Raw genomic sequence first — 23,112 nt, 5'->3', positions numbered from 1 at the left:
ATATCTTTGAGTTAAAGAGTGAATAATAGTATAACTGCTTGTTAACCTTAGTTTTATAATATCTTCTAATATTGTAGTTAAGCTGCAAAGCTACTTTGGTTATACAATACTCAGTATTACCAGTGGGGGATACGTACCAAGACGTATCCAGTAGATGCCTGAAACTGCAAATAGTATGGAACCCTATATGTATACTATGATTTTTCCTATATATACATACCTATGATAAAGTTTAATTTATAAATTAAGCATGGTAAGAGACTAACAATGACTCATAAAAAATAGAGCAACTCTAACAATATACTGTAATAAAAATTATGTGCATGTTTCTCTCACTTTCTCTCAATATCTGAAATTACTGTAGATAACTGAAACCACTGAAGTGAACCAGTGGATAAGGAGGACTTCTGTAGGGAACTTATTTCTTCAAACATGCCTTATCAACATACATGTGTACAAGTAAAGGCGAGGGTAAATGATAAATTTTCAGACTTTGACAGTTTTCCCCAAACAATACAATCTTTGATACTAAAGGTATCTTCTAGGAGAGCAAACAATAACTTTTCCCTTGTTAGACAAAGCCCAAGGGGAAGGGAGGTAAGGAAATTTTCCCTGCCTCTAACAACTTTCATCTGATATGTAGTTTCATTTTGCTATATTTCTGGCCTGTGGGAAAAGAAGCTAACTAGATATGCTGATTTAAGTTCTTTTCCTCCTCCATTTATTTGTTCTAGTGTCACAAGTCACAGCAGCTAGTTCAGGAACTGGTGTTTTTAAGACGGGGCGATTTCAGGTAAGACAATCACTTTTCCTTGATTTGAGTCCCCTTTTTGGGGAGTGTATATTTAACAGAATTATTACCTACCTTTTGGGGCCTAATTGCCAATTTGATGATACATTTCTTTTGTATAGAACTTTATAGCTCTTACTATTTTTCCCTATTCAAAATAATACATGCTATTAAAGAAAATATGGGATATTTAGAACAGTAGATAAATAATAGAAAATGATACTATCTGCCTATCCTTCCACCCTCCCCAGGATTACTTTTTGGGGTGTTATTTCCTTCCATTCCTTTTTTTCTGTATATGTGTATACCTAAAATTGCCCTTGCTTCACTGAACTCTGAATGATACGTTATAGTTTTTCCCTCATCTAATGATTTATTTACCTAACCATTCACCTGTTATTAGTCATTAGGTTGCTTTCCAACATAATGATTAAAATAACAGTAAACAACTTCGTATATAAAATATTTTCCATGTTTAGGAAAATCTTTTAGGATTAATTTCTGAAGTAAAAATACTGGGTCAAGTGATTGATTATTCATTTTATTTTCCCAGTTGGTCCAAAAGCTGCTGTTTTTATTACAGATTTTAAACTACTTTTCAATTATTCTTGGCAGCCAGTGGTTGTTGGCACCAATTCAACAGCAATAGGAATCCCCAATTTGTGGGTGCTGTGAAGAAGGAAACTTTATTCAGTGCAGAACACCTCAATTGTGATACAGCATGGCTGTGAAAACAGCATGGCTGTGAGGCAGCCCTGGGGTCAGGCCCCACTCTGGCTAGACAGCTCTAATCCTTGCTGGTCTGCTCTGCTCCATGCTGGTAAACTCTGGCCTGCACTGGTCTGCTTTGCTCTGCTCCGGTGAGAGACCTTCAGCTAGGGAAGGTAATCATCAGCCGTTGGTGGAAAGGGAAAGTATGCTCCCAGAGCCAGAAAGGAGCTGATTTTATATAGACTGAAGCTCCCCCACCTTTGGTCCCTGATTGATCCATCTTCATGCAAATGAGGACTCCCAATTCCTCACAGTTGGTCCAAAAGGCACAGGAGAGAATAAAGCCACTCTGATTGGTTGAAGAAGTTGTTAACTGCTCAGCTCTGATTGGGTGGGGAAAGCTTCTGTCCTATTGGTTAAAATAGTATTCTAGGAACTCTTTCATAAGGGCTGGATCAGATGGCAGAAATCATGCAGACAGGTAGCTCAGTGCAGGCTTCTCCCTAAAGCACAGTTTGTGTGAGAGGCCCCTGTATGGAAATGGCTGCTAGGCTCTGTATTTGTTTTGTTTTGTTTTGTTTTGTTTTGTTTTGTTTTGTTTTCATTTGAGGCCAGTTAGCCACCAGGAGCCCTTCTTAGTAGGCATCTTTTTCTCAGGGTTCACATTCTCATGATAATGCTTGGTTGTGTTGATTCTTGAAGCTTAGCTGGCATTTAACATTTATTGGATTTAATCTATGCAGTTTTTCTTATTCACAAGCCATCCCCAACATTCCATGACCAGTTGTTATTTCTGTTTTTACTAAAATTTGAATGTGAGTCCTGTGCATTAGATATAAAAGTAGTAATTTACTTAGTAAGCTTAGCCAGGCACTCAGAATATACATCTAATCTGTATATCTCAGTACAGATGTGTTGTTCTCTATAATGGTATTCTATTTATTTTCACAATCAAAAATGGAGGGACTATGTAAACAGATAATCAGCCTACTTATTGGCTAGGAAATAAAGTGTTTCTGTTATTTTCTTTTTTTATGGTCCATTCTAAAAAATAAATATTAGGGACTTTTAAAAGAATCTTTCTTTGGTCTCTTTCCATCAGGTTTCAGTTGCAATGGATGATGCCCAGAAAGAGGGTAAAAATAAGTTTGAAGATGCAAAGTCTGTTCATTTTGAATCCAGCACTTCAGAATCCTCAGTGCTATCGAGTAGTAGTCCAGAGAGTACCCTGGTGAAGCCAGAACCTAATGGGATGACAATCCCTGATATCTCTTCAGATATGCCAGATAGTGCGCACAAAACTCCTGTCTCAGAAGCAAAGTCAGAAATGGGGCAGCCTACCAAGGTTGGACGTTTTCAGGTGACAACTACAGCAAACCAAGTAGGTCGTTTCTCTGTATCAAGAACTGAAGATAAGGTCACGGAGGCAAAGAAAGAGGGACCAATGGCATCTCCTTTTATGGATTTGGAGCAAGCTGTTCTTCCTGCTGCGATACCAAAGAAAGGAAAGCCTGAACTGTCAGATCCTTCACATCTGAATGGGCCATCTTCTGACTTGGAGGCTGCCTTCCTAAGTAGGGATGTGGATGATGGTTCAGGTAGTCCACACTCCCCTCCTCAACTGAGCTCGAGGAGCCTTCCTATCCAAAATCTAAGTCAAAGCCTTAGTAACTCACTCAACTCCTCTTACATGAGTAGTGACAATGAGTCAGATATTGAAGATGAAGACTTAAAGTTAGAGCTGCGGCGACTACGAGAAAAGTACGTATATTTTCTCCTATGAAGAATAATGGCAGAATTAAGACCTAACTCTTAATTAGGTGCCTGTATTAGTATTCTTTTCACTACAATATAACAATGTCTCCATTTCTTTTTTTTTATTTATTTACTAGAGGCCCAGTGCACTTATTTGTGTACAGGTGGGGTCTCTCAGCCTGACCTGCACCCTCTCGCAATCCGGGAACCCTCAGGAGATGTCGGAGGCCCACTGCGCATATTTGGCCCAATCCCTGCAGGCCAGGCTGAGGGACGCCACTGGTGCACGAATCTGTGCACTGGGCCAGTTTTGGCCTGATCCCCTCAGGCCAGGCTGAGGGGCCTCTAGTCTGTATATAAGATCTTTGGTTAATCTCTTCTCCTTCTTCCCCCTCCCCCTTCCTTCTGGGATTCATCAGTCTGTTCCATGTTTTTATGCCTGTGTGTTGAGCGTCTGCCCCCTGGTGGTCAGTGCGCATCATAGCTACCGGTCGACTGGTAGCTTAGGCTTTTATATATAGACTAGAGGCCCAGTGCACGAAATTCATGCACGGAGGGGGGTTGTCCCTCAGCCCAGCCTGTACCCTCTCCAATATGGGAACCCTTGAGGGATGTCCGACTGCCCGTTTACGCCCGATCCCGGTGGGCAGTCGGATCCCTAAATGGGCAGTCGGACATCCCTCTCACAATCCAGGACTGCTGGCTCTCAACTGCTTGTCTGCCTGCCTTCCTGATTGCCCCTAACCGCTTCTGCCTGCCAGCCTGATCACCCCCTAACCACTCTGCTGCCAGCCTGTTTGCCCCCAACTTCCCTCCTCTGCCGGCCTGGTCACCCCTAACTGCCCTCTCCTGCAGGGTTGATCACCTCCAACTGCCCTTCCTTGCAGGCCTGGTCCCTCTCAGCTGCCCTCCCTTGCAGGCCGGTTGCCTCCCAACTGCCCTCTCCTGCTGGCCATCTTGTGTCCACATGGGGGCAGGATCTTTGACCACATGGGGGCAGCTATATTGTGTGTTGCAGTGATGATCAATCTGCATATTACTCTTTTATTAGATAGGATAGAGGCCTGGTACAGGGGTGGGGGCCAGCTGGTTTGCCCTGAAGGGCGTCCCAGATCAGGTGGGGGTTCCCTTGGGGTGTGGGGCGGCCTGAGCGAGGGGCCTGTTGTGGTTTGCAGGCCGGCCACGCCCCCTGGCAACCCAAGCGGAGGCCCTGGTATCTGGAATTTATTTTCCTTCTACAATTGAAACTTTGTAGCCTGGAGCGGAGCCAAGCCTGGGGCTCCCTCTGAGGCCGGCAGCCATTTGTGTTGGGGTTATAATTGAAACTTTGTTGCCTTAAGCGGGTGGGCCCGGCCAGGGTATGTGGAAAGCTTTGCTTCCCCTGTTGCCGGCGGCAACCCTGGCCTGCTCTCTCAAGCTCCATTCAGCCGCCATTTGTTTGAATTTGTTTACCTTCTATAATTGAAACTTTGTAGCTTGAGTGGAGGCTTAGGCCTGGCAAGGGCAGGCAGAAAGCTTGGCTTCCTCTGTTACCTAGGAAACCTTGCTCTCTGTGGCTGTAGCCATCTTGGTTTGGGTTAATTTGCATACTCGCTCTGATTGGATGGTGGGCGTGGCTTGTGGACGTGTCAGAGGTATGGTCAATTTGCATATTTGTCTATTATTAGATAGGATTTTTAAAAATATATTTTTATTGATTTCAGAGAGGACGGGAGAGGGAGAGATAGAAACATCAGTGATGAGAAAGAATCATTGATTGGCTGCCTCCTGCATACCCCCTACTGGGGATCAAGCCCGCAACCTGGGCATGTGCCCTTGATCGGAATTGAACCTGGGACCCTTCAGTCTGCAGGCCGACCCTCTATCCACTGAGCCAAACCAGCTAGGGCTATGTCTCATTTCTTTTAAAAAGAAGGTAATGGGCAAAAGCTAGTTATCTGAATGTAGTTCTCATTGGGTCTCCTGTACTCATCAGGACCCACAGCATTTCTAGTTATAGAACTTTGTCAGCATCTTGTGTTATTGTTACTATATTATTTTTATTAATAGCACTTTTTATAATTACTAACCTAGTCTTAGCTATTTATTAGTCTACCAAATGAACCAGTGTTAGAAGGTTTTGTTGATCATATTTGACAAACTGGATCAGAGTAGCAAAATCAGTACTCCTGTGTATAATCTCAAAAGCCAGGAAATGTTTTTCTCCTGCTGCATCATCAGCCATTTGTTGGCTGGGAGCTTGTTGGGTTTTGGCTTGGGTAATGGAGGCCAGCAAGATGAGTTGACAAACTAGAATCTCAAGGTGTAGTAGAAACTAGATTAAATACATTTGGGGCAAAGATTCAAAAGTAAGTACTTCAGTGGCGGTTAAAGAATATGTGGTTAAGTCTTGTTTGAACAAAGGTGGTTTTAATATTTTTGAATTATGTCTGTTTATCTTTCATAGACATCTTAAAGAGATTCAAGATCTGCAGAGTCGCCAGAAACATGAAATTGAATCTTTGTATACCAAACTGGGCAAGGTTCCCCCTGCTGTCATTATTCCCCCAGCTGCCCCTCTTTCAGGAAGAAGAAGGCGGCCCACTAAAAGCAAAGGCAGCAAATCTAGTCGCATCAGTTCCTTGGGCAGTAAAAGCCCCCAGCTTTCAGGTAAGAAGCCCTGGACCAGGTCAGCCATGGCTGTCCCATCTTTTATTTCTGTCTTCAAGAGTGTATATAACCTGTGGAACATTTGTTGTTTTTGTTAAATTTCAAAAGAATTTAATTGACTTTCCTAATATTCTTACTTCCTTGAATTCTCTACTCCCCATATTTATAGTACCTCTTTTTTAATTTATGGAAGTAAGACTGGGTGAGTTCAATGGCCTATTCCATTATAATCTATTTTGCTATCCATGGGTAGTCTTTATTTATAGTTGTTCTTAAGGATAAAACATTAAGCTTTGCCTGGTAACTCATACCTCATATTTCTCTGAATTCTTGGGCAGTTAGAAGAAAATATATTTCATCTGTACTTTGTAAAGCTCAGGTAGGTTCTTCCTTTCAGTGAATGAATTGGTCATAATTGTGACTGGAATAAATACAAATTTCATATAGATATTTGAGTATGTCTTAAGTGATAATTTCCTTGATTAAAGTTTTTATTTTATTTGCCTATATTGGGATAAAGAATTTCCTAGTGTTTGTAACTAAAAAATAGTTTAATCATAATCCCTTGTAATGAATTGTAGATCTATTTTAATTGTGATAAACAGTTTTTACCCTTTGGTGAAATTATGGTAATGTTAACAGATAATTAGTTGAAAAGTAAAAAAGTCTGAAATAAGTGTATAATTCATATTTGCTCTGTAGGGCTAACGTAAATATGTTGGAGAGCAGTTGCAAACTTTTTAGCAGCTTTCCATTTTCTGGAAGTTTTAGAGACCCAAATTTTCTCTAGCACATTAGAACCAAATCAGTAGTAGAGATGTGATTATAAGGAATAGCAGCTATTTTTAACACGTCTTTTGTACTTGATCTGACATATACTTATAAGAAAAATTAAGCAGACACCGCTTGCCAAACCTATTTGTATCGTGATCCAACACAGTGTTTTGTAGTAGAGTTGTGGAACTGCAAAATGGAATTCTCTTGTATCTATATATTCTAGACCAGTGGTCGCCAACCTGCGGACCACCGGTTGGCAACCACTGTTCTAGACTTCTTACTCAGCTCAGATTTGTGATCCATCTAGGTCTTCTAAAGCTAAAAAACTTTCGGGATAGTTTCCTATGGCCCTATTAACTGTTGATTCTCATGCCATTCCTCACTTCCCCTCCTATTCATTAGTTATAGCTTTTGGCCCATTAATCACTCAATGAGACAAATTGGAAGAATAAGGACGGTGCCTATTAAAGTGCATTGGGAAAGCTGTACATGTTTCTTCATGCCACTTTGTCTTCTGGCAGGTAATTTGTCTGGTCAGAGTGGAGCTTCAGGCTTGCACCCCCAGCAAACCCTCCAACCTCCTGGCAACATCCCAGAGACTGGGCAAAATCAGCTGTTACAGCCTCTTAAGCCATCTCCCTCCAGTGACAACCTCTATTCAGCCTTCACCAGTGATGGTGCCATTTCAGTACCAAGCCTTTCTGCTCCAGGTCAAGGTAAGAAAGCAAAGCAACCATCATCTTCCAAAAATATTCAAATGGAGATATTGCCGTGTCTGGGACAAAAGCCTAATGAGTAGGTTATTGTTAAGGTGAGTTGGAAGACCAGTTGACCAGAACATCGCCTGTGTGTTGTACACTTCCAAGGATCTATGAGCTGAAGGGGTGGGAAGTGATTAGACAGGTGTACTCATCGCTCCTATCAGGTGAAATAGCTTCTTTTCAAAGGATTACTGCAAATGGTTAGGTTTGTGACCTATATGAAGAACTCATTTGGGATTTGCAACTTATACTTATGACTAGACAGATTTCCTGCACTAAATTCTAAGGAGTTTTAGCAGTTTCTGAAAGCTAACTTGCTGGATTAGCTAATGTGGACTTTTTAAATTTCTAACTATGGGAGTAGCATACTAAAATGAATTACCCTACAATTCAATTTTTATATAAATTATTTACTTTTCAAATATAGTTTTATTTATTAATGATTGCTCAAAACATTCCTGTAGAGGAAAGAGCTTCTAGTAACCTTAGAACAAGTATTGAAAGGAGTTCAGTGTGTGGGTAGAAAAGAATGGGAAAAAATATGAGTAGGTCGCTTAGGTACCTTTGTCACAATTTCACTGAAATTAAAGATTGGATTGTCTTTTCACAAGATAAATGTCCTTTTTGATAAGAGCTCAAACTAGCTAGCATTATTCCCACTGTGAAAGCTTTTGGCAGGTGGAGGGAATTGAGGCCTAATTTTCCTGTCCTGTATATTTGACCTTTCCCCTAGAAGCTTGTTCTGTGTGTCATTGTAGCGCATTTCACCACTCCAGCCTCAAGTTTCTAACATCTTGTAGTTGTGTTCTGTCTCTTCTCTCTCTGTCCTTCCCTGTTTCTCCCCTCCCACAGGCTGTGCGAAGTTTAACTGTGCATCTGAGCAGGTGACATTCAAACCTGGTGGCAGGAGGACCCGATTTCTGAGTACGCCCTGCTTGGCTCTTTGTGTGTAACACCTTTACTCCTTCCTCGCCCTTGTTTTTCTGCTGCTTGGATCTGATATTTCACGCAGTCCATTTTCATTTGTCTTTGTATATCATTTACTCAGCAGCTTGGCTGAACTACTGTTACCCTCAGAAGTTTGGGTCCCTACATTAATTATTATAAAAGGTGTAGAAATAATAATAGGTTTCTATAAACTTCAAAATAACCTTCTGATAGAATTGCTTCTTCATAGATCCATGTAGCATGGTATTAGGTTACATAGATTGCTGGGTCTTTTAGGATAATGAAGACTGGACCCTGGTCAGGTACTCACTGGTTAGACCAGTGGTTTCCCAACTTTTTGGGGGGTCATGCCCCACCTAAGCATCTCTAAAATACAGATGCGCCCCACCCCCCATGACATATATTTCTTATTATTCAAAAAGTAAACTCCTATTCATGTGGAGGAAGTCTAAAAGGCCATTAACTTGGCCTAAACAAGCTTCCAAAGAACATGGCATCCATGAAAGAGAAAAATAAAAGAACGAAAGGACAGTTAAAGTACTGAGGAAGAAATCACTAAGAAAGTGTTAAAAAATAATAATATGAAGTGATACGAAAAATAGCAAATAAATTTCAAAACATATAATAGAGAACTGAAATGCATAAATATATCACAATATATATTTATATACTGTATATGAGGCCCTTAGAACCATAAGAAATGCAAAAAAATTCACTGTTAATAACTCATTCTTGAATTGGCCCCCTTAAAAATCAAATCGTCCCCCTGTGGGGTGTCCCACGTTGGGAACCACTGGGTTAGAGCATCTTCCTGATAAACACCAAGGTCAAGGGTTTGATTCCCAGTCAGGGCACATACAAGAATCAACCAGTGAATGCATAAGTGGAGCAACAAATCAATGTTTCTCTCTCTCTCTCTCTAACTCACTCTCTCCCTTCCTCCTCCTTACTCTCTAAAATCAATCAATGAATTTTTTTTTAAAAAGAAAGAATAATGAAGACAATTTTTGTCCTATTCAGTGAGAAGTGACAGAAAGCATCTTGACCACTGATGCACTTAGATCCTGGCAGCAGGTAAAAGTTATACCCTATTTTTCAGAGGAGGCTGGAATCTTTTTCTGGTCAATTAAGCATAACCATCAGCTGAAAAGATGCAAGAATTTCCTCATTGGATCCTTTCACCACTACTACCTTCTAATTTCATAAAATCAGGTGTTGAAAGGGTTTCAGTGTAGTTACTCTCATAAAGCATTTATTCTGTTAAAGACCAAATCCCAGCACCTGCAAGTGAAAATGATTGCTGAGATTTCCAAGCCTTCTCCTTAAAGGCACAATAGCAAAACCTCTCCAGCCCATCTTTCCCAACTGTGACATGAAGATGACACCTGTCCTCTAGGGTTTCACAAATCACATACATAGAAACAGGGGAAGCACACATCATTGCCCTCTGATTGGCCAGTAAATGTAAATTGAAATAAATTTTTAAAAATGAAAGTAGGACTCAAGTAGAAAAAGTTTTTTAGAGTTTAAATAAAGGTCTCTGTTAAGGCCTCAAACTTCTGATGTGGTTATTGAAGTGCTTTTTAAATGCATGTGCTAAGGCCATCACTATTTCCGAGTATGGTTCAGAGGTCCTTGGACCTCTCATGACTAGCCAAAGCTAATTAACAAAAGTGTGGAAGGCATTACCCAGTTTGGTAGTTTTCCAAGCATGTGCGATTTTTGAGCATTCATATAAATAGCTTTCTGGTTAAACTAGGCTGGACCAAGCATACTAACATTTTGATGCTTAAATAAGCATTTAATTTATATGTCCAGCTAGAAAGATGAAAAGACATTAATACTAGGAGGCAAGTGTTAATACAGCCTGAAATGTCTAACAGAATAAAGAGAACCAAGGCTTTTTTGTAAAGTATAATATGATAGATACCACTTCAAATTAATTCAGTGAATTCTCATCACACTCTTAAAGGTAGGTGGTATAATACTGTTTTTGAATAAAAGTGTTTAGAAATATTAAAATCTTATCGCTTCCTGCTGGGTCTAAAATGAAAGGCGACATCAGTATAGTAGTATATCTTATAAGCCTTGGTGACCAAATTGCAGGAGGCAGATTTAAAGCAAATGTGGAAAGAAAAACCAGGTGCTTTTAGACAGGGAGGCCTTACTAGTTGGGGTGCATTATTCTGTGCTCTCCAAACAGGGAATGGTTGGAAGCATGGCTTGCCTTAATGCTTTATTTATGTTCAAAAGTTGCTTGTTTTCCATATACTTTTAAAGATCTTCCTAAAGGGGAAAGTACTAGTATGTATGTCTAGGATGTGGAAATATATTAGCCAATTTAAATTAAGAGAAAACTGTAACAATGGTAATATCTATCAGCCCACTGTGGTAGAATTGCTAATGCATTTAATTGAATGCTTTTTAACATCCCAGCAGGAGAAACAGAAAGCGGGACACGGTCCATGGAAAGACTGCTTGGGTATTTGAAATTCAAGCAGAGATCTGAGAGACTGGAGTTCCTCCCCTCCCAGAACCTTAATGCAGGGCATTGCTCTTCTAGATACAAAGATTGGGTATGGGAATCCAGCTTCTGTAGCTAGGTACACAGCCCATCATCAGATAACCAAGTCAAAGCTAACAGCCAGTAAGATACGTCCCGTGGAACTACCTCTGTGGCAAGGGCTCCAGGTCCTACCAGGCTGTCTCCCCTCCTGCTTTCTCTTGCTGGGACTTTGTGTGCTGTTTGGAGATTCTAAATATTTTACACTGATGTTTCTTTATTTTTAACACATTGCTCTCTCTTTGTGCTTCAGGGAAGATGGTGAAAAAAGTCTGTCCTTGCAACCAGCTCTGTAGTAATTATCTTTTATTTTTCTGTTACTTTCGGTCCTTGATTGCAAAGCCTGTTATCCTTGAGTTCTTTGAACCTTGAAGCCTCACAACTCCCTGATTCCCAATTTCCATCTCTCTAGTTCCACACCCTTTTCTGATATATTCTTTAACGTGCTTATTTGCTGACCACTGGCTATCTCTCAGATTAAGAAATCACCTCATAGTCAGTGTTTTCATTGATGACCCCCTGCAAGCCTACCTCTGTGGCATTATGGCTTGATAAGCCGATGGCTATGTACAGAGAGATCAAGGACTCCTGACTCCTTTGCAAAAGAATTTGTAAGTTAACAAAAATGTGCCGGCCACTGGGAAATCAGCAGTGGTCACAGCATACAAGAGCCCATTACCCCACGTCTGCTAGGTTGGTAAGGTGAGAGGCATAACTTTGTAGAGTTTGGCTTCTTAGATTGGTAGTTTGTCATTAAAGTACAGGCAATTCAACAACCCCACAGGCCACCTAGAGGGTCAACCAGAAAACGCTATACTTGGGATATATGGGCAGTAAGTTGTGGCTACTAATAGGTTGTTGTTACTAGGATCTGGCGGTGTGGGGGTGGGGAAAATGTATTATAGCAGGAGAAAACTGAAGAACAGATTTTGGGTGATTCAGCATGCACTTTTGAGAGCTTTTCAGCAGAACTGAGAAAGGTTGAGAGGTTAGTCAGTATACTCTGGAAGGCATACAGTGTTCTCATTATTTGCATTAAAATGTTCTTAGACACTTTATTACTGAAATGGACTAAATCCACGACATATTCTAGTTTTTATAGTCAACTTCTCCCAGGAGTTTATTTCTAGTCAGAAAAGGATGTGTTTATTTCCTTTAATGGGAAAACCTGTTTTCAGAAGCCAGAATAAAAGGGTCAACTGTATGGTTGACTCTCCCTCAAGGTATAAACCTTACCTTCAGAATACAGTACTGTATAATATATATTAAAGTGAGAAATGAGATTTGGTCAGAAAGGGGCCTCAGAGCATGAAAGGCAACAAGCATGAGACCAGAGCAGTGGGACTCCCACCCAGCACGAGCTTTGTAATCGGTGTTCACCTCAACAGAGCTTCTTGTATTTGGCTTTGACAACTCTGCTCACGTGGGATAGTGTCTGGTTACCATCAAGCTCACTAAGCAATCACCATTCGAACCGGATGGTGGTCCTCATGCATGACATGCTTGCCTTCTGGACTTCACCATCATGACTGCCATCCTCACTGCCTCTTCCTCCCTCCCATCCCACTTCTGTCTCACTCTCGCTGTTCGAGGAAGGCCGTTTCCTGTGCCATAGCGGAACTTACTCTTCCCTTTACTGTATGTGCGAGAGCAATTCCCTGTGGCTCCTGTGGGCACTGAGAAGGGAGCTAGCACACACTGCAGTAGTTCCATGTCAAGCCTTGGTGGTAAGAAGCATGTGACCTTCCTCTGCAGCTTCACCTCCGAATTAGCTGTTTCTCAAGTACAGACACGCTTGTGTGTGCCATCCCTGGATAGTGTGGTATAAACTTGACCAGCAATGGATCATAAAGGGCTTTTCAATGGCAGAGTTGCTTCAGGTATGCGGCTGTGCTCCAGTGCTGCTTTGACCTTGAAAGCAGGAAAATGTATGCATTTATGTAGCCCCCAGCATTACTGGGCTATCTTAAGGCCTAGTGCTCACAACTTAGTAGCTGTTATTTATTCTATAGCAAATGTGATATCTGCTAAGAAGGTGGGGTGAGGGTAAACAAACAAGACCATGACTCTTCTCTCCCTCTTCCCTAAAACTTGCCTCTTCGCATAATCTTCAGTGTGCCCTCCAGCAGAGCCGAAATCAGGCAGGACACAGACTCCTTTCTTCTCATCAAACTATAGAAATAGAACTCCTTCATTGCACCTCAAAGCTTCCTCCTCCCTTTTGCACCCCTGCCTCAGCTGAGTGTTCTATTGCTTCCCCATAAGAGAGCTTGCTGTTCTGGGAAAGGTGGGGGAAGGGCTGAGGATCCTTGAACCAGTTGAAACAGGTCATCTTCAGGAAAAGCATGTCTTCTTGGAGTTGAAAGATTCAGGCAAACAATAAACCTTCCTCACAAGTAAACTTGGTTCTTCACTCATAGGAAATTGGGAGAGGTTGAAGCCTTAATTCCTCTCAAGTTTATGTTTACAAATTGTGTTTACGAGGTCCAGGTGAAAATGTTTTTTTGAACAGAGCATGCTGTTTCTCTTACCCCCTCTTTCTATTAAGAAATGGCTAAAGATTATGGCCCAGTCCACATGGTTTGGGAACCATGCCTTTTCCTGGGCCAAACACCTGTCTTTGCGTTTCTGTAACTCCTACTTGAACCTTGGCCCAGTGCTCAAGAAATCATCTTGCTTGCCCTGCGTTCTGTAACACTCTAGAGCAGGCGTCCTCAAACTACGGCCCGTGGGCCACATGCGGGTGTTTTTGCCGTTTTGTTTTTTTACTTCAAAATAAGATATGTGCAGTGTGCATAGGAATTTGTTCATAGTTTTTTCTAAACTATAGTCCGGCCCTCCAACGGTCTGAGGGACGGCGAACTGGACCCCTGCTCTAGAGCAACTAGCCTCACTGACCATCCCACTCTTCCCTCATCGCTGCAATGCTGAAACCGTGTACTGGCAGTACGTTCAGTACCACGTGAATGGGCTGAAAGAGGGCCCCCTTTGTACCCACCATAGCCCTGAGTTCTTTAGCCTTCCTCACCTGCAGCTCCTGAAGAGAATCTGGTTTCATTGCCCTGTTAGGCAAAACATTTGGCTAAATAAGGCCTTGGGATCTTCCTTTCTTGCATGGCTTCCCAATCCATCCTCCCCATTCTGTGGCTTGCCATTCGTCATTCTGTGAAGCTTTTCCTGTTCATTAAATTATAATCCAAACACCATGTAATGGTTATTCTGTTGCTTCTTCTAACTCTAGGGACCAGCAGCACAAACACTGTTGGGGGAACAGTGAACAGCCAAGCTGCCCAGACGCAGCCTCCTGCCATGACCTCCAGCAGGAAGGGCACGTTCACAGATGACCTGCACAAGTTGGTGGACAACTGGGCCCGAGATGCCATGAATCTTTCAGGCAGGAGAGGAAGCAAAGGGCATATGAATTACGAGGTAAGATTTCCCTTTTTGCCATTTTCCTACTCTCTTCATGTCACTTAGCACATCTGAGACCATGCTTAACATTTCAGGCAGTGATCTACTTCAGTGGCTCATTAATTTTAACACTTTTTAAAAATACGGTTTTATTGATTTCAGAGAGAAGGGAGAGACAGAAGTATCAATGATGAGAGAGAATCATTGATCGGCTGCCTCCTGCATGCCCTCTACTGAGGATTGAGCCCGCAACCCTAGCATATACCCTGTTCGGGAATCGAACCATCAACTAACTCCTAGTCCATAGGTTGATACTCAACCACTGCGCCACACCAGCCATGCAATTTTAAATACTTTTAGAAAAACAAGACAAAAATCACCCAGGTACCCTTTTATTTTTACTTCCCTGAATCCTTCTCTCCCTATTGGTCAACTCAATTTTTTCTTCCCTTTTCTTTATTACTCTGAACTGCATGCCCACCATCATACACAGACAGACACACACACACACCACCACGCAGTTACAGTTGGAATGGTTATTCTCACTGGTTAGGTAAGTGTGAAGAGCCAATAATAATTATTATGAAAGGTTTTATAAGATTAGAACAGCCCCAGTTGTAAAATTATATTTTAGTATTCCCATTTCGCACTCATGCATGTTATGCCCACACCACACTTTACAATGAGTTGTTTTGTTTTCAGGGCCCTGGAATGGCAAGGAAGTTCTCAGCACCTGGTCAGCTGTGCATCTCCATGACCTCAAACCTGGGTGGCCCTGCCCCCATCTCTGCAGCATCAGCTACCTCTCTAGGTCACTTCACCAAGGCTATGTGCCCCCCACAGCAGTACAGTTTTCCAGCTCCTCCCTTTGGCACTCAGTGGAGTGGGACGGGTGGCCCTGCACCACAGCCACTTGGGCAGTTCCAGCCTGTGGGAACTGCCTCCTTACAGAATTTCAACATCAGCAATTTGCAGAAATCCATCAGCAACCCCCCAGGTTCCAACCTGCGGACCACTTAGACCTAGAGACAGTAACTGAGGAGATTTGGGGACAGGAAAGAGTGCTGAGTGATTGGGGGCGGAGGGGTTAGTAGCCTGTATACTAACTACTAGTGCTGCATTTAACTGATGATTTCTTGCCAGAAAGGAATGTTTTTAATACTGCTTAGAGCCCTCAAAATGGAGATTCTTCCTCCCCTTCACCATTAATTGGAGTGGGACAAGAAGGAAAGAGCAGCTTTCTTGTGGTGGGGTAGCTTCAACGTGTGCTTTCCTGTTTACCTGTACCCAGCAGTGAGGGCTCGGAAAGAGAAGGGCTTTTATCAGGAAGCTATTCAAGTGCTCAAGGGAAAACCAAACCCCATCTGTATTTTTAAGTGGGTGTAGCTCTTAATTTTGGTACCCACCCCAAGTTCCTCATTCCCTCAAGAATCTAAGCCACAAGACAAAATGAAAGTATTGGGTTCTTTCTACCCTGTCCCCCCACCCACCCCCACTCCTTTCCCCTTTCCTTTTTTTCTCTCTTTAGAACCCAGTGAAAAACACCAGAAGACTGAGGTTTCAGCCCTTTCTTATGATAGGTCATTAGTGCTTTAAGCAAACGATATTAGCAGCTTTGACTGCAGCACTAGCAATTAGGAATAAAAGTTCCCTGCGGACATGTAACTTTGCCATCAGTTTTGATGTGGAAACACTGTGATATATAAATGTTGTTGGACAACAGTAGTTTTAAGATGAAAATATGAAAGGTTTAAAAGGTTGAAAAAAAAGCTAGCTCTGTCCTTTACGTATTGAGACACTTTAACTTTTCCTTTGTATTTCCATTGTATTAGATAAATAAATGTGAATGTAAAATTGTATAAATTACTTACTTGAATACTTCTGTTCTCCCAGTATTGCTTGCTGGATATTTTAGTGCCTTGAACTTCTATTGCTTTTGCCATTAGCATCAACTTCTCTTCAGACCCCAGATCAGCAAAGGGCGTGTGGGAGGAAATGTAAGGCCCGGATGACCCCAGCAGTGGGTCGTGCCAAAGGGAAACGGAGTGTTGTTGTCATTTAACAGTTTTGTCTAGAGCAGGTGTGAGATGAGCAGGGTGAGAAGCTAAGTTGACATCAGTGCTTGAAAGCGGAAAGTTCTGTTTCAGGAATGGTGAGGAGGGGTGCTGTAATAAAATTGGGCAATTTAAAAGATTAAAGGAGGCGTGGGACAAGTGAAAGAAAAAGACAAAGGTATGGGAGAACAAACTTGTTTGAAGATATGTGATGCCTACCAATGGATGCCGTAGCCTTCCTCATTGAGCTGGGCTTGAACAGACCTAGAACAAATGGCTGAACATGGGAAGAGAGGGGGTTGGTTTTGAAGTTGGGAAGCGGGACAGTGAAAAGTGTCACAGATGGAGAAAGTTGCTCTAAGAAAAACCGTTCGGATTGCTTTCCTCTTGTTGCAAATGTACCAGGCGTTTCTCAGCTTGGAGTGCTGTGTTTCTGTGGAAAGTGGAACCACATCTGAAGTAAGCATTGTAGGAAAGAATCATATTCTTCCTGTTTTTCTCCTATGTCCAAATGGTTGCAGGATCATAATCTGTTGTGCCACCTTTATTTCTGCAATTGCAACTGATATTCTCACATTTCATTTTAACAAATACTCTCCTTAAGTAATAACTGCAACCAACCAGTGTTATTTAGTGATATGCCTAATTATAATGGGCAGTTCTATTCTTTTCAGAGCTTTCAGGAAATACTCCCCTAATTGGCTAACTGGGGGTCTCTATTATCTCTGAAGATGGGGAAAAAAGCTAGGACTCTTAATTTTTTTGGGTGCTTCTTGTCTTGACTCTTGAGTTGGGAAATTGACATATTTCCAACCTCTAACCCACCTCAATGGCACATCCCAGGAATCACCACAATAGGAAGAGCCTCGTTGGCTCTCCTGTCCTGTTGTCCCTTCGTGGGCCCCGATGATGCAGATGAAAGCTGAAGGCTTTAGGAAGGTAGAAATGAAAAGGGCAGAGGTTCCAAGCCCTCCTTCAAAATTGTTTACTTATTCATTCTCTGCTTAGAATTCTTGGGGAGATGGTAAGAGTAAGGAATAGAACAAAGAAGGTGGCCAAGTTAATGAGAAATGGACCACCTAAGACAAATGAAACAATACTTTTTACTAGAGAAACAAGCAAGCCAAATGCAGCACATTGTTTGTTATTTTGGTTCAATAATTTTGAGGTCTCTTCAGTCACAAAAAAGAAAGAACTGGTTTTATTTACTGTTGATTTTTTTTTTCCTTCCTGTGGATGAAATAACTGAAGCCTAGAGGAATCAACTAGCTACTGAAATGTTTAAATTATTTTTGTGTTAATAGTACACTTTGAGTATCTTTTTCCACATTAAAAAATCTTTCTGAATTATAAATGTTTTCCTTACATTATTTAACAATGTATACTGTTTAAAAAAAAATGAATAAACAATTCAAACCTTGGGTTTCTCCGCAGCCGTTAATTGTACATTTTGCACTAACTTTGGGTGTTGCGCTTCTTGTAAGATTGCGCTTTGTGCTTCAGTTTGTAACCTTTGTAGACTTATTTAATGAAACCATTCAAATAAACCAAACTTGCTTTTGATGAGTTGTGGGGTTTCATTCCCAGCCAATTCATTTTTCATGATTTCATTAGCTGTTTTGTGTGCAATTTATAACTGGATTCCTAACTTTAGTGGCAGTTCTGACCTGAACTATGGTTATGCTGCAGACAAAGATGATATTTATTCTGAAGATGATAAGGACATCAAAATCAAAAGATGGCTCTATGACCAAATCTGCGCAACAGGTGAGGTAAGAGAGAAATCAGCCCTAGCCGGTTTGGCTCAGTGGGTAGAGCGTTGGCCTGTGGACTGAAGGGTCCCGGGTTCAATTCTGGTCAAAGGCACATGCCTCAGTTGCAGGCTTCTTTCTGGCCTGGGCCCTGGTCAGTGCTTATGCAGGAGGCAACCAATTGATGTGTTTCTCTCTCACATCAATATTTCTCTCTTTCCCTCTCTCTTCCACTCTCGCTAAAAAGCAATGGAAAATTATCCTCAGGTGAGGATTAAAAAGAGAGAAATCAGGGTAAGCCCCTGCCTCTTCATTTTCCCATGAAACAAATGGATTACTGCCTTCTGTTCTTTAAGAGTTCCTTGCCTCAGGTTCCGAGCTTCCCACAAATGAATGCTACTCAAAAAAATAAGAGCCACTGCTTCAAGATTAGATTACTAGTAAAAAGTACAGCCCAAAATGCACCTTAAAAAGTAAACGCAAACTCATTATTTGAGGGAAAGAATTAGGAAACATCTAAGCACAATGGTAAAACAATTTATGTTAGATGGGTTTATCACACATCTGAATGGGGAACTATATACAGCAACTTACATTTTCTATTTTGTTACCAAGTAATGGATTTATTTTGTGCTCTTGAAATTCCTTTTCTTTGGCCTTACATCACTGTCCCCTTAACTAAACGAGAGGTTAACACGGATGAAGATCACAGCCTGGACTCTGATGCACAGGAGTCCAACACCACTCCACGTATTCTAAGCGTGACGCACAGTCCTGGTGTGGGCAGCATTGGAACTCGGTGCCCTAACGTGAAAGAAGGCAGACACCCAGTACTGTAATGTAGGTCGTTGTCAAAAGTTGGTGCTTGGTAGTATGGCTTATGTTACTTTCAGCCACTGGTGATTCCTGAAAGTTCTGTGTTTATTAACATAATAGTTAGGAATAAATAAGTATCAAGTGCCCAAGAAAAGGTATGTTATCTACCCAAAGCCTACTCAATGTGCAACAAGCTTTTTCAAAGTACTTGTTTTCCAGCTGCTCAGCTTTATGTGCAGTAGGCTCCAGTGGTCAAATCCTCTGGAAGAGTTCAGAAGGAAGCAAAGTAAATCCTTGGAAATAAAGCTCATTCCCTAGGAATAATGAACAATTTCATGGCCAAAAGCAGTTTTCTAAAGTCCCTCTGTGAGAGTCTGGTGAGGTAACCTGAGCCTCTGTTAAGATGGATCCAATTTCCTTTTCTTCAACTCCTGGTTCTTCCTGGAGGAATCACAGTCTCCTATGCAAGAGAAAGCTGTTAAAATATAGTTGCCATGATTTTAAAATGAACTCAGTAATTTCTGAATTAGTTAATGATCCTAAAAACCTAAGAATGAAAATTGTTATGAAGACATCCCTCTGTTAACTCTAGACCAAATTGTAGTAATCATGACGGGCCCACTTTTCATAGGAAAAGCTCCTAATTGCAGTCATGCCTAAGCTTCCCACTAGGACCCCAAAGCACAAGTTCTGGCTCTCACACCAATTATCTTCTATTTTCTGCTATTCCACCTTTAAAATTCATAGAATTAAAACCCAGATTCTCCAATATCTGTTCCTAAAACACTTTGCTACCTATTATGTGCTGGTTAACGTTGGGAGTTTGGAGGTGCAATTTTGCTTGTGGATTCTGGTGGCAAAGGCTTTGTGGGGTCCGGCTCCGGGTCACCATCTGGTTCTTCAGGACCGGTGTGGCAGCAGTCTGGTGTGATTCTGGTCTAGACAAGGGCTTGACAGCACTGTCCCCTACATCTGGAGCCATATCCCACATTTCAAAACTGTCTGCAAAGACAAAGATCACAGGAAAATGTAGTATCAACAAAGAAGGAAGTGTTCTTACATACAGTACAGGAAAAGCAGGTCATAGAAATCACATGCCATGAGTGCCCTATGGTAGTTTACAGATTCTCTATCCCCAACTCCTAAAAGTACATTGGAGCTTCTGTTAGGACAGTAGGGAGCTAAATCTGTGCTACCAGTCAGAACTGCTATCAATCCACTCTGGGTCCTCTTTCTCCTAAAACTTCATGGGTCTATAAAGCAGAAGGGATTTTTATACCTTTTTTCTTTTAAATCCTCACCTGAGGATATTTTTCCCATTGATTTCCAGAGAGAGGAGGGGAGAGAGAGAGAAACATCACTGTGAGAGAGGTACATTGACTGGTTGCCTACCATACGTGCCTCTATCAGAGCTGGGGAACCTGCAACCATGGTAATGTACCACTGACCAGGAAGCAAACCCCGACCCTTCCATCAGAGGGCCGATGCTCCAACCACTAAGCCAAACCAGCCAGGGCTTTTATGCCTCTTTTTAAAAAAAAAAATAAAAATCTTTATTGTTCAGATTATTTCAATTGTTCCTCTTTTCTCCCCTCATAGCTCCCCTCCACCCGGTTCCCACCCCATCCTCTGGCTTACCACCCCCACACACTGTCCTCATCCATAGGTGTACGATTTTTGTCGTCTCTTTCCGCACCCCCCACACCCCTTTCCCCCCGAGAATTGTCAGTCCACTCCCTTTCTATGCCCCTGATTCTATTATATTCACTAGTTTATTCTGTTCATCAGATTTTTTATTCACTTGATTTTTTTTAATTTAATAAATCTTTATTGTTCAGATTATTACAATTGTTTCTCCTCCCCCTCGCCATATCTCCCCTCCACCCGGTTCCCACCCCCCCCCCCCCTCTGCCCTTACCTCCCCCCCGGCTGTCCTCATCCATAGGTGTATGATTTTGTCCAGTCTCTTCCCGTACCCCCCACACCCCCTTCCCCCTGAGAATTATCAATCCACTCCCATTCTGTGCCCCTGATTTTATTATGTTCACCAGTTTATTCTGTTCTTCAGATTTTTAATTCACTTGACTTTTAGATTCACTTGTTGATAGGTATGTATTTGTTGTTCATAATTTTTATCTTTACCTTTTTCTTCTTTTTCCTCTTTTTAAATAATACCTTTCAGCTTTTCATATAATACTGGTTTGGTGGTGATGAACTCCTTTAGTTTTTTCTTATCTGTGAAGCTCTTTATCTGCCCTTCAATTCTGTATGATAACTTTGCTGGGTAGAGTAGTCTTGGTTGTAGGTTCTTGCTGTTCATCACTTTGAATATTTCTTGCCACTCCCGTCTGGCCTGCATAGTTTCTGTTGAGAAACCAGCTGATAATTGTATGGGTGCTCCCTTGTAAGTAACTAACTGTTTTTCTCTTGCTGCTTGTAAGATTCTCTCTTTGTCTTTTGCCCTTGGCATTTTAATTATGATGTGTCTTGGTGTGGTCCTCTTTGGATTCCTTTTGTTTGGGGTTCTGTGTGCTTCCTGGACTTGTAAGTCTATTTCTTTCACCAGGTGGGGGAAGTTTTCGGTCATTATTTCTTCAAGTAGGTTTTAATTGTCTTGCTCTCTCTCTTCTTCTGGCACCCCCATAATTCTGATGCTGGTACGCTTGAAGTTGTCCCAGAGGCTTCTTACACTATCTTCTACTTTCTGAATTCTCTTCTCTCCTTGTTTTTCTGGAGGCGTGTCCTTTTCCTCTTTGTATTCCAAATCTTTGACTTGATTCTTGCGTTCCTCTAGTTTGCTGCTGGGTCTCTGTATAATATTTGTTATTTCAGTCATGTTTAATTTTTAGTTGGACCTTTTTCATATCCTCGAGGGTCTCATTAAATTTATCGACTTTTTCCATGAAATTCTTGAAAAACCTTATAACCGTGGTTTTGAACTCTATGTCCAGTCGTTTGTTCTCCTCCATTTCTTTCGTTTGGGATCTGTTTCCTTGCCTCCTCATTTTCGCTGCTTCCCTGAGTTTCTCGGGTAGCTTTGTGTACTAGGTGTCCTATTGGTTCAACGGGTCAGCCTCTCAGTTACCTGAGGTGGACTCTCTTGGTGCACCCCTTAGTGGATGTGTGTACAGCCTTGTTGTAGTTAAGTCTTGATTGTTGTTGGTGTCACTGGGAGGAATTGACCTCCAGGCCAATTGGCTGTGAGGACCCGCTGTGTCTATAAAGGAGGAATTGCTGTGCTGGAGACATGTTTATGGGGCGGGACTTGTTGCAGTAGGGCTTTGGCGCTCACTGAGTCTGCCTCTTGAATGTGTCCCTTATGAGAATGGTTAAAATCTGGTGTTATTTCACACCGAACACTAGATGCCCTCGTTTCTGGATCTCCAATGGGGTGCAGGTCAGCTACTGTCTGAGGCCCCTCAGCAGGAGCTACAGCAAGAACTAGTTTTCTCCTCTTTGCTTGAGTGGTTTTGGAGCAGTCTGACTGGAGCTGCAGTTGATTTGGTTAAGCTGCCACAAGGCAGGCCATTTATATGCAAAAGCCGCTGTGTGGAGCCTGGGCGGGTTTGTAGAATGTGCGGGGCGGGGTCTCAGGGCATCACTAGGCTAGGGCGTGGCAAACTGGCGACGGCTGCTGTCAGCCATCTCTGTCTTTCCGCGTTTCCAAGTCCCAGCGTCCCATGCTCCAGTGCAGTAAACACTGATTGCTGGGCGAGCCTCTGGAAGAAAGTCACTCTCACTTTCCGACCTGATGGCCGAGAGTCCAGCTTCTCCCCGTAGGTGTCTGGGTCCCCCGCATGTCCCCAGAAACTGGGTTTCAGAGTGATTGGGCGCTTGTCTTCCTTTGGGTTGAAAAAAAGCCGTGCGCCCCGTTGCCCACCACCAGCCCACTACGCGCGCCTCCGTACCTCAGCTTTTCCGCGTTTGTTCTCCTTTCTTTTTCCTTCTTAGTTGTAAATCTACCCTTTAGCCAGCTTTCCCGTAGTTCTGGGTGGTAGGCGCTTTGTCTTTTAGTTGTAGATTTAAAATTGTTGTGCGCGGCGGCAGTTTAGTTGTTTAACCTTGCCGCCATCTTGGTTCCTCGATTCACTTGTTGATAGATATGTATTTGTTGTTCATAATTTTT

General features: G+C 42.1%; 2 protein-coding genes across 4 annotated transcripts in view; one reads left to right on the top strand and one right to left on the bottom strand.

Moving 5' to 3' along the window:
• The window catches only part of WNK1 (WNK lysine deficient protein kinase 1), a 137,927-nt gene extending 119,945 nt beyond the window's left edge, over positions 1–17,982 (top strand). For all 3 annotated transcript variants that reach the window (XM_054718764.1, XM_008153340.3, XM_008153341.3), the window contains 6 exons: positions 735–793; positions 2,604–3,262; positions 5,703–5,905; positions 7,204–7,398; positions 14,196–14,383; positions 15,068–17,982. In XM_054718764.1, the coding sequence (XP_054574739.1) occupies positions 735–793; positions 2,604–3,262; positions 5,703–5,905; positions 7,204–7,398; positions 14,196–14,383; positions 15,068–15,385 (1,622 nt within the window). In that variant the 3' untranslated portion in view covers positions 15,386–17,982. The remainder of the gene's footprint in view (positions 1–734; positions 794–2,603; positions 3,263–5,702; positions 5,906–7,203; positions 7,399–14,195; positions 14,384–15,067) is intronic.
• A 715-nt stretch (positions 17,983–18,697) lies between these two features.
• Positions 18,698–23,112, bottom strand: part of RAD52 (RAD52 homolog, DNA repair protein) — a 53,276-nt gene continuing 48,861 nt past the window's right edge. The window contains exons 11-12 of the mRNA XM_028128090.2: positions 19,782–19,988; positions 18,698–19,446 (exon numbers count right to left, since the gene is read on the bottom strand). Of these exons, the coding sequence (XP_027983891.1) occupies positions 19,385–19,446; positions 19,782–19,988 (269 nt within the window). The 3' untranslated portion in view covers positions 18,698–19,384. The remainder of the gene's footprint in view (positions 19,447–19,781; positions 19,989–23,112) is intronic.

This window comes from Eptesicus fuscus, chromosome 7 (assembly GCF_027574615.1).
Source record: "Eptesicus fuscus isolate TK198812 chromosome 7, DD_ASM_mEF_20220401, whole genome shotgun sequence".
NCBI lineage: Eukaryota > Metazoa > Chordata > Mammalia > Chiroptera > Vespertilionidae > Eptesicus > Eptesicus fuscus.
This window is presented reverse-complemented; position numbering and strand designations above follow the sequence as displayed.